The 11,416-nt window shown below is 40.5% G+C and overlaps 1 protein-coding gene across 1 annotated transcript; it reads left to right on the forward strand.

Annotated features, from left to right (window-relative positions):
- The first annotated feature begins 699 nt into the window (after nt 1-699).
- Nucleotides 700-8,645, forward strand: dhx35 (DEAH-box helicase 35). Its single transcript, XM_018668127.1, has 21 exons — nt 700-763; nt 1,172-1,299; nt 1,439-1,531; nt 1,915-1,992; nt 2,136-2,240; nt 2,319-2,380; nt 2,639-2,708; nt 2,837-2,896; nt 3,308-3,420; nt 3,513-3,609; nt 3,774-3,932; nt 4,347-4,557; nt 4,755-4,879; nt 5,133-5,187; nt 5,346-5,536; nt 5,640-5,717; nt 5,855-5,984; nt 6,125-6,206; nt 6,319-6,390; nt 6,557-6,668; nt 6,865-8,645. Exons 1-21 carry the CDS (start codon nt 724-726, stop codon nt 6,901-6,903), a joined length of 2,100 nt encoding a protein of 699 aa, XP_018523643.1. The 5' UTR covers nt 700-723; the 3' UTR covers nt 6,904-8,645.
- Nucleotides 8,646-11,416: the final 2,771 nt, after the last annotated feature.

Raw genomic sequence — 11,416 nt, forward strand, 5'->3', positions numbered from 1 at the left:
ATGAGAGTCCACTATGTTTGAACCTTCTGATATAATTAGAGCTATTAATCCTGTATAAAGTTATCTTGCACTTGCTAGAGAGTTGAAACCATGATCAGCATGTTTTTAACTGGTTTTGTCCTGATGATCTGTTGTACTCATCATGCCCATCATGCACTGGGGTAATAGATTCATGGACACGTCTTATGCGTTTTCCTCCATGTTACTGCTGTTACTGCGTTCTACTCAAGGCAACACAATGCTTAAATCACTGCTGTACATTAGATATAATCAGTGAATATGGTTGGACCTTGAGTGATGTTGGTGATGGGTGAGGTTCTTTTTTGAACATACAGATTTTAACTTGTGTCTCCTACATCCACAGATTACAGTGATGTGTTGATAATCCACATGTTTTCATAATTATATCAGCATTCAGTCCTTATATCTCATTCATTATACCATTTGTGTCTGAACATTAGTTAATGTGTGGGTTTCACCATAAAACGTCATGGTCATGACCTAGCTAACTGTCATCGAGCCACTTCGGCAGGTTTTAGCTTAAGTACTTGTTGCTGTGACCATCCTCGAAGAACTAAAACTCCTGACTTAGGCCAAATTGTAGCTTGAAGCTGTTTTCATCTCCGCTGATGTCACTCCAGATCTCTGGAGGAAACCACAGATGGTGACGTCATCCGCAAAAAAAAAAAAAAAAAAAAAAAAAAATGTGACGTAGAGGGCAAGATGGCGGCTCCCCTCTCCACGATGAAATTTTGGAAGCCGGGTAAGTACGAAAATAATGAATAAATTAGGCATTCTGTGCAAGTTTTTCGGATTTATATTTGTTAAAATACAACTGCTAACACGAATAGGTCAGTCTCGGTTTGACTGCAGCCTCCTTCACAGCCGCTGCGTGATATCTGCAGCCAGCTCAGTCAGTTGAGGTAACGATAGCTCTGCGGAATCAAAGTATAACCTGCCAAAGTAAAATAGGCAGGCTGTATGAGACAGAAAGTACCACAACTACATGAAAAGATGTGATCAAATGCTACTAAGTGAAGGTCTTTCGTGGCCCATCGCGTTAGTGCCTAGGCATTGCACAAAACCCTTGCTTCCATCCGTCTAAACCCTCAGCCTGCTTACTTCTAAATAAAACATCTTCTTTTCACCTTCACCATCTGCTCCGCTCCAGGGGCTGAGGCACCGGGGATCTCAGAGGAGCGGGAGCTCAACACGGAGACCACCGGCTCCCCCATCATCTTCAACCCGCACACCGCCCTCTCCATAGAGAAACAGCGGCAGAAACTCCCTGTTTTCAAGGTTTCACACCGCCCTCTAAAACATGCCTGAATGAAACTATAATGACGAGTGGATTGAATGTGGTCTATGGTGCTTGCGCCTCTGTGGGTGATCCTTAATGACTGTTAATGAGCTGTTTTGTTGATTGTTCCCTATCCAGCACAGAAACAACATCTTGTACTTGGTGGAGAGCTACCAGACTGTCATCATAGTTGGTGAGACGGGATGTGGGAAGACAACACAAATACCTCAGGTTAGTATAATTATTATATGCAACATTTTGGCACTGTTAAATTAAAACTGGTGAATAAGATTTGTTATGTCTACTCTTAAAAAAGGCAGCATACCCTCATTTCAAAGTCACATTATGCAACAAATTTAACAGCCAAAAGGTAAAACATTGCCGCAGTGGACTGATACCCTTCGTGTGACTGAACACCCATACATGCCCTTGTCTTGATGCTTAGTAGCCTCTTTTTTTTAAAGAAGGGTTTGGACCACATCAGCTAGAGCTTAATTTATGCAGAGTTTGCTGTTCTGCAACATCAACGTTTCTATCTCATGCTTTGTACTCTTTTTCTTTTTTTTTTTTTGGCGTGGGGGATCTACCTTCTCTTTTCATCTGACTCCTCTCAGTACCTGCTGGAGGCTGGCTGGGCAGCGGAGGGGAAGGTGATTGGAGTGACACAGCCCCGCCGCGTGGCTGCTATCTCTGTAAGACGAGCTCTGCTGATGTTCTACCACTGCTCAGCTCCCTCACTGTTTTAATGTCTTTTCACTGTAAGAAATTTAGGTCACGCTGAAGGACACAGGCCTGCTTCAGATAATGTATTTTCGCTCCTCTTTCCTGCTGATAGGTTGCTAACCGTGTTGCAGAGGAGCGGGGGGCCCTGCTGGGACATGAGGTGGGCTACACCATCCGATTTGACGACTGCTCTGATCCCCATGCCACGAGGATCAAGGTATTCCACGAGAGATGTGTGTGTCTGTCTTCCTTTGATTGGTTCCTTTCAGTGTCTAATTGTCCCTGTTTTCCTCAGTTCCTTACAGATGGCATGCTGGTGCGGGAAATGATGGCTGATCCTCTATTGAAAAAATACAGGTACACGATTGCAATTGAACAGGAAGTTTTCACAGCAAATATTTTGATTTGCCATAGTGTGACAGCAAGCCAGTGTGCACTATAACGGGACCCTGAAAATAAAGCAGCTAAATGCAATGCAGTCATCATTATTTGTGCTTTTCCTACTGTGACATGTCAAAAACTCTTCCTGGGCATATAAACTTATTTTTGAAATCAGGACTGGTTTGGATTCACTTTTGCTAACGCTAATGTTCTTTGGTGTACTGTAATCCTCAGTGTGTTGATGCTAGATGAAGCACATGAGAGAACCCTGTACACAGACATAGCCATTGGTCTACTAAAGAAGGTAAAATTGAACTGAACTATTTAAATTTAACTTTTTACTAGCCATGAAAATAATCTTCAAAAGCTGTGACTTCTTTTCAGTTTTTAGCCTGACTCTCCCTCTCTTCATTTTCTCACTGTCTTCAATAGATACAGAAGAAGCGACGAGACCTGCGACTGATTGTGGCCTCTGCCACTCTGGATGCCAAGGTGACTGCATCATTAAGATGAGCAGATATGCTTGATTAGTGAGAAAAGAGAAACAAAGACAGACGCAGTGGAAGTTGATGTCGGGTCAGATCACATTGTACTGACATCTGCGATACACTGATGAAAGAAAGACACAATCAGGCCATGACTGCGCTCAGCATTAAACAAGTCAGCTGAAATGCCATATCAGACATCTACTGTACTTTCTGTTTTAAAAGGCTTTTATCTACACATGCAAATTATTTTGTTATACCACGTTACTAAGTTGCATACTTTCTAAAAAAAAATCAGGGGCAGCAGGAGTATTTCATTGCTTTGCTGCTGCAAAACATGTGGAAAATTTGTTTTAAAAAAAGAACAGTCCCTTCTTAATTCTTTCTTTATTAACTGTTATGTCACTTTCATCCAAAGAAATTCCATGACTTCTTCAACCTGAATGAGACTGGGGATCCTAACAAGGACACATGTGGTATTCTGACAGTGGAAGGACGCACCTTTCCAGTGGATGTCTTCTATACTGTCAGGTACTCGATGCAGATTATTCACTCACTAAAAAGTGTATGTAACTTGTTTATTTTTATTTTTTAATTTTGAAGTGTCTTTTGTCTGTTCTTAGCCCTGTTCCAGACTATGTGAAGGCCACAGTGGAGACGGTGCTGAAGATCCATGAGACAGAGGATGATGGAGATGTCCTGGCTTTTCTTACTGGACAGGTTAGTGACTGTATCCTTAATGCTACAATAACATCCATTTGATAGAAGGGTTTAGATTGTAGACATTGTTCCATTTTATTACTTTAATGTATTGCGGTCATTCCTTTTTTCCTTATTTATCTTAATTATCTTCTTATCATTTTCTCTTGTGTTTTTCCTCTCAGGAGGAGGTGGAGAAGGTGGTGTCCTTTCTTCAGGACCAGGCGAGGTCTCTGTCACGATATGGTATGAAGAAACACCTGAGAATTTTGCCCATGTATTCTGGCCTACCATATGCTGAGCAGATGAAGGTCTTTGAGAGGGCGCCGTCCTCTGTTCGTAAGGTAACCGCTGCCTTATTTTGTGCCTGTATAGAGAGGGGATTTTTTTGTATATGGCCTATAACACTTTGTGTAAAATGTGAATGGAATTTACACAAAAAAAGAAGATCAAAATATAAATACACTAGCATGTGTTACACCTGCTTACCACACTTAAATGAGATTCCATGGATATGCGTTCATCACCATCATCATCTCTATTTCAGGTGATTCAACCACATTGTGTTGGAATCAAGGAAATGAACACACTGTTCTTACAGCATAGAAAATAAACAAAAACCCCACAATAATAAGTGATGGGGACAGGCCTTCCTCCAGAATGTAACCGCTGCAGACAGGTGTTAACATGAGCGTCAACAGCAGCCACTGAAACTGCGACATGAAACACTTGACTTATTCCTGTATTGTTTCTTCCAGATTGTGGTGGCTACGAACATAGCTGAGACCTCCATCACCATAAATGGAATTGTATTCGTCATCGACTGCGCATTTGTGAAGCTCCGAGCATATAATCCCTGCACTGCCATTGAGTCACTGGTGGTCACCCCCATTTCCAAAGCTTCGGCCAGTCAGAGGGCCGGGAGAGCCGGACGAAACCGGCCTGGGAAATGCTTTAGACTTTACACAGGTATGTGTGAGTTTTCAGGAACAGATGAATGATGCTAAGTGCTAAATATTGTCTGTTAGAGGAAGTGTGCATTGCTAACATTTGAGGCAAATTGCTGTAGTCTGGTATCCTCCTCTTTCCACTGTCTCTGCCTGTTTTTCTGTCGCTCTTTGTCTTTCCCTCACTGTGTTTCTTATTGCCTCTGTTCTTTTCCTCAGAGGAGGACTTTGAGAAACTGCCTGCCTCTACTGTGCCAGAGATGCAGCGCACCAATTTGGCCCCTGTCATCCTGCAGCTCAAAGCGTTAGGCATTGACAACGTGCTGCGGTTCAGCTTCCTTTCTGTGAGTCGCCCACGTTGCCATCCACAGGGCAGTGATGTGTTCACCCACTGTGAAAGGAATTGTACTTTACATTTTAATTAGCGAGAATGGCCCCTTACCTCTGGGGAGAAAAATGCATAGAAACCATAAAATTAATTCAGCCATTGTCTGTTTATCCTTTTAAAAGAGTCTCACTTTGTTCTGTCTTTTAGACTAAATATTTGTAAATTAATGTTGGACTTAACTTGCTTTTTCATTTATTATAATTAAACAGCCTCCTCCAGCCCAGACCATGGTTCAAGCTCTGGAACTGCTTTACGCTCTGGGAGGTAAGAAACAAGGTGGTCAGCAGGGTGGTGGAATAAAAAGGCGTTCTGTCCTTCAACTGCAAGACTAGTGTTCAAAGTTGTGTGTTGGCAAGCATTTATAAACTAAGATGTCCTTGCACAAGATGTAGAATCTTAACCATTAGTGTGTCTGTTGGCAGGTCTTGACCATTACGGCCGTTTGACTGATCCCACGGGTGTGCGGATGGCAGAGTTTCCTCTCAGCCCCATGTTTGCCAAGATGCTGCTAGAGTCGGGAAATTTTGGCTGCTCCAAAGAGATTGTTACCATAGCAGCAATGATGCAGATTCAGAATATATTTGTTGTGCTGCCCAATCAGAAGAAAGCTGCTGTAAGTGGAAAAACAGGCTTTCAAAAGGAGCATGTTTGTACATTTGGCAGAAATGCTTTGTCAGCATAACAATTATCCCATTTTTTGCTATCTCACCCTGCAGGCCCGAGAGCACAGGAAATTTGCAGTTGCTGAGGGAGACCACCTCACCATGCTGAATGTGTATGAAGCGTTCATTAAGGTATAGTGAATGTGTAATATGCTTACAGCTCAGTCAGTGGTGGAGAAACACTTTGGGGCGGTTGTGAGCCTAGCAAAAGTCAGGGATAAAACTGATTCAAATCAAGGCTAAGCGATTTTGTCCTTTCTTTCCTGCAGCACCAGAAGAGCTCCCAGTGGTGTCAGGAACATTTTCTCAATTACAAGGGTCTGCTGAGGGCTGTGACTGTACGAGAGCAGCTCCGACGTCTCATGAACAAGTTTAAGGTGCCACGGACGTCCAGCGAAGGTTGGTGTGTGTCACGTTTATCCTATGTGATGTGTGGGGTCATATTAGCTTAGTAGGCTGAATGACATGTAGTGACAGTAGCTGGTGACCTGTTGTTTTCACCTGTTTTTTTTAATCTTGTAAATGTCTGTCTTGCACAGGTGATCCTGATGTGATCCTGAAGTGTATTGTCTCTGGATTTTTTGCTAATGCAGCCCGCATTCACCATTCTGGTTCCTACAGGTGAGAGAGTTCTTGGCTGGTTATCAGTTCTCTTTTTTTCAGCAAAGAAATTGTTTCTGTGCTCTCTGTGCTCGTTCAAATCACATCACCCTCTCTTTCTTTGCTTTGCAAGGACTTTACGCGATGATCGTGAGCTTCACATCCACCCCAACTCTGTGCTTTTTGGAGAGAAGCCTCCAAAATGGTCAGTACATTTTCCTTGCACATTGTCCTACTTAAGTGTTACAAATGCGTGTATCTTGTACAATAAACATGCTTTTTTTGCTTCTTTTTTCTTGGACATTTATGGAGATTTTTTATTTTTTATTTTTTTAAATTTTTTAAACTATACTACATTGTCTCCTCTCCAGGGTTGTCTTCAATGAAGTGGTGCAGACATCAAAATACTACATGCGTGATGTGACTGCTGTTGAGTCGTCCTGGTTGGTTGAGCTGGCTCCTCACTTTTACAAGCAGGCTAAGGTAGGCCAAAGACAAAAACCCCACACTCGAGCATATTGATAATTGGCTTCACAAAAGCAGAAGCAGTTATATTGCTATGTTAAATAATTTTTGTTTGTTTGTTTTGTTTATGATATTCTATCGGGGTCCTGATACCACCGTAATGGTGCTACTTCGATTTAACTGTCTTAATTGTCCTGTCTCTTTCCTCTTTTAGCATGGTTCACTGGCCAGCAAGAGATCCCGGGTCCTCTAAATCTCACCACCATTTCACCAGAATAAAACAGGAAGACTCATTGAACTAGATGGAGAAAATCCCCCTCAAGTTGCCACTGTGCCCCTCTCCATTTCACTGTATATAAAGATGTAATATATATTTATTGCCCATGTCCACCTGCGCATCCTGCCCACACTATGTGGCCATGCTAGAATGGGAACAAGTGGATATATTTTCAGTGCTTTAGTTGATTCATTTGAAAGTCTCTGTCTTGACTTTTTTGGCAGCAAAGTAGTTTATATTTGATCTGTGAGAGTAAATGATGATGAATGTGAGTTGAATGAAAGGCTGCGCCTGACGTGTGTCCATTTAAGCATGGTCGTGTAGTTCATTCATACTTGTACATAGTCTGAGCATCCTGAGGTCCAGGGAATGACTCCTGTGCCAGAGGCCCGTCCACACCTGGTTCTAGGCTTCATTATTTTTTTAATTGCTATATGTTTTCCAGTTGCATGATGAATAAAGGAAGAGGACGGAATGTGAAGATGTTTCCCTTTGAGAGATTTATGGTTTAGTTCTTTTTGGTTAGTTTGCTCTCCTCTCATATCCCGGGTGCCTTTATTTTTTTAATTGGTTCACTTTAACTCCAATTTAATTTCGATCTCTTAAACTTTCTATACCTTCCCACAGAATGTAATGGTATATATTTTGAGACAGACGTGAAGAGGGAAACATATTTCTTTATTTTTTTCAGTCAGCTTAATTTCTTAAATCTAAAGATGATACTGTGAAAGCACTTACTTTTGGATCCTTGTTTTTTTTCACTCTGTATTACCACTTAACTACAGTCTAGCTCAGAAATAGTGGCCTTGTCACCACTCTGTGCCAGTTTTCGTTATCAGCCTATTTCACATTTCACTTTCAGATGGAATGTGCAGATACACCCAAGCATTGTAAATGAAAAGCTGTGAAATCAAAACTAAAAATGAAGTGCCATTTCTTCCTGTGACAACATGAAGTGCATTCAGATGTGCATCCAAAGCCTCAAAGAAACAGTAGCATTTATCAGATTTCAGCCTTCTCTTTGGCTATCATTATTGCCTTTCCTCTTATGGTTTGTCTCACTTTTGAGCAAGGCCGTACTGTACTTTTCTTTCCTTGTTACCACTGCTGTTCAGTAAAAGGGCCGTTTACAGTATCTGTGATTTCTATCCCACATAAAGTGCATACATTTCCTACATTCCTTGCTTTTGTCTTTAGTTGTACTTTATGGTTTTGTTTGACCTCAGAGGTATTTGGCCCTGAAAGAGTCAGTGAGCAGTATATTAAAGGTTTGTCATTTTACTCTGCTGGGATGTACTTTCAAAACAGTAAGGTCACTGTCACCAAGTTTTTACATCTGCCTGCATGGTCTTTCGTAGAAATTGTTCTTGAGGTTGCGACTGTAGATTCAGTGAACCTGTAATCAAACTGCGGAACAACACACCATACAGTAGATAAACCAACACAAATTAGATGGATACACAAATGTACTTAAAGTACCTTTGCATGTTAAATGGTACTCTAATGTAGACCTGTACACTTAAGATCATCTTGTAGACTTATTGCAAATGAAAACATTTGCAAGATTAATTGTTTATTCTCATTTGTGCTGATACGTTTGAGTATGTATACAGCCAAAGCAGTAATCTGTAGACCTGTGTAATTGCTCACCTCTGAGATGAAAACTGTCACTTGCCATTTCTTCCTCACGTCCTCAAATAAAGCCTTATTGTCATGCACTGAGCGTTTGCTTTGTGTTATTTGCTGAACCACTTTTGTGTCTGTATATGCAGTGTTCATTTTCGCCAGGTGGTGTCACTGTTGTACCACGAACAGGGACTAACCAGAATGATTAGGAAAATAATCAGTTAGGTGTGAGGGATCTTTTGAGTTTCTGTATGTGTTACTTCTCCATTGTGGCAAGTATGGAACTTTAAAATGGTTGTTTTTGCTTGAAAAAAGGTTAAAACTTAAAATTTAAGTTTATGAGCATATACCTCTAACTGTAGTGATCCGTTGATATGCAATAGGTAAAATATACACGGCTTATATAATTTTAAAAATATTTTGCACTTGTCTGTACTGTCCTCCCACTCCGATGGATGCCTATTGTGCCAGTTAAGAAAATGTATGTAATGTACTAATCACTGCTTGGGGGATACACGACGCATTTACCAACTGACCCTTTGCCCTGATGCAAGACCATCAAGACTATGCATCCACCTGTCACGGTCTAAGGTTTATCTCAGTTTTGTGCTTATAAATATATTGCATATTTCTAAATTAATGTGTTAAATCAAAATACCACGGTTCAGATCTGTGTCTAGTCGATTGTAGCATTAAAAGACCCCACTGGAGGTCAGGTGAATCTCTGAGCAGCCGCGCAGGTAACACGCACTGCGCACATCCTTACGCATCACGGAAGTGATTACGAAAAAAGGCGCCAACTTGACTTAACGCAGGTACGTGGCGGGCGGCCATCTTTATTGTAATTTTGTAAGGGCTTGCTGTAGAAGAGGAATTAAAAAACGTTTTTTCCTCATTCGGTGGATGGAGTACAATTTCTTCTAGGTACTTAGAAGAATCTAGAGATAACTTCAGTACAGCGGTGAGTGTTTTTTAAACGACCTTGTTGGTTTTTCAAAAATGGTTGGTTAATTAAATAGTGAAGAAACCTTTTAGAAACACCTAACTAAAACTGATGGAGTTGAAGAAAACAGTCCTGTGTTGATACAATTTTATGGTCAATTTGGAGGCTGCAGTTTGTGGTGCTGTTGAAACATGTTTCCTTATACTGTCAGGTGTTTGTATTAGTTTGTATACTCTAATAGGCCAAATAACAAAAACACCTCAATGTATAATGTAAAACAATTCAGCAGCACCACAAACTACGTCCTCCAAAATGACCATAAATTTGAATCAGTGCCTCTTTAAAACAGTATACTTCATGAAGGGAGGCTTTATTGCAGGATAGTTGTACTAGACTGCATTAATTTTAGCTAAGTGTACCTAATAAACTGCCAACTATATGTTGAGAGGCAAAATTGAGGCTAGTATAACTGTAACAGTTTCCAATAATTTTTGGCTAATATGAAAATTGAGAGGAGATAAGTACTCCCCAGAGCAAACTAAAATATGAAGACATTTTAATGCCAGCTGCTTGTATTGCCTGTGTGTAGGGTATCTATATAGACGTCTTAAAAAGTCTGACATGTATGAAATTTGAAATTTGAAAATGAAGTTAAAATGTATTCAGTGTTACATTTCTTTAACAAGGGTCTTTACTACCACTTTTAGCTACAGCTACAAATCTTGTGTTGTATGGACAAGTGAAGATTTTAACAAAAACTCAAATTATAATATACTATTATACAAATGAATTGTATTTTCTGCTGCAAATGCAAGTCAATTCTATGTATTTAAAAAAAAAAAAGTTTTAAGTGTAACTTGGTGAACCTTGCAAAAATGGAGGGACCCTCATTTGCTTTATGGCTCAAAACCTGAAAAAAGCTACAGTTCTTCGACAGAAAAAGAAACAAAAATGTTTCAAAACTCCCACAATTACAGATGTGATAAGTGAATAACGAGTTGAAAAATAATTTCTGTCATGTTTTGCCTCTCCACAGCCAAAAGAGAGTGGACCACATCTGACTCCAACAAGCTTTAGATTCAGGGTCAGCTCTCAGCAAGAAAACTTAAGGCTAGAACTGAGCAGTCATTTCCAGGTATGTGTTGATTTGTTGTGGTCTGTTAAAAATATAGTTACATTTTGAAGAGGCAGTTGTAGCCTTGCCATCAACTATACAGCACAAAAGTTGTATACCCATTTGTTTGGGATTTTTCCCCATGCTCTGTCTTTTATATTGGTTTTAGAATAACCCTTTAGCTGTTGGTCAGTGCAACTGCCTCTTGTCAGATAAAAAAATGCAATAGAAAGCTTCCTGAGAGGGAGTTAAGAGTTTTGCAGAGTAGAGTGACGGAGCAAATGAAGGCGAGGGTAAATCCATATTTACATGCAGTAGCACATAGATATTGACGACAGCCATTCTCAGTCTTAGGAGTGGGGTTATGCAGAAACATCCCTTTACATGCATCCTGAAATTCACGTTGATAGATAAAAATAGAATTATTTATAGCAGTTGAGTTTCAAATTCTTCTGCAGCTGTTCAGTGGAGGGCAGCAGAGGGACTGTCCCTCCCTGGTGTAAGCCATAAGTAGTCAGAGGTGAGTTGAGATAAGTGGGTATTTCCGAAGATGTATCCCTGCTCTCCCAGCTTACAGTTGCTCATCTCAAGGCATGTTTTATCAGCTTATCAGTTTTGGTAGCACAGCTTGTTAGACATTTAATGTACACAGGTTAAATGTGTACAGATTGCATTTACCTGCACGTTTAACATAAAAAACCCTTTAAGTGAAGGTAAATTGACTGATTCCACAGAGGATGGGTAGAAGCATTCAGATTTTTTTTTGCATGTTTCTTTTGTTACTGGCAATTGGCACATGGATATAG

The sequence above is a fragment of the Lates calcarifer genome, linkage group LG6 (genome assembly GCF_001640805.2).
Source record: "Lates calcarifer isolate ASB-BC8 linkage group LG6, TLL_Latcal_v3, whole genome shotgun sequence".
In the NCBI taxonomy this organism is placed as follows: Eukaryota; Metazoa; Chordata; class Actinopteri; family Centropomidae; genus Lates; species Lates calcarifer.

Bases quoted from the DNA above. Each gene is read 5' to 3' on its own strand.
- dhx35 (XM_018668127.1), top strand. From the start codon at position 724: ATGGCGGCTCCCCTCTCCACGATGAAATTTTGGAAGCCGG. The intron at 1,300-1,438 runs GTTTCACACCGC...TTCCCTATCCAG, and splicing joins AGAAACTCCCTGTTTTCAAG to CACAGAAACAACATCTTGTA. The intron at 5,188-5,345 runs GTAAGAAACAAG...GTCTGTTGGCAG, and splicing joins ACTGCTTTACGCTCTGGGAG to GTCTTGACCATTACGGCCGT.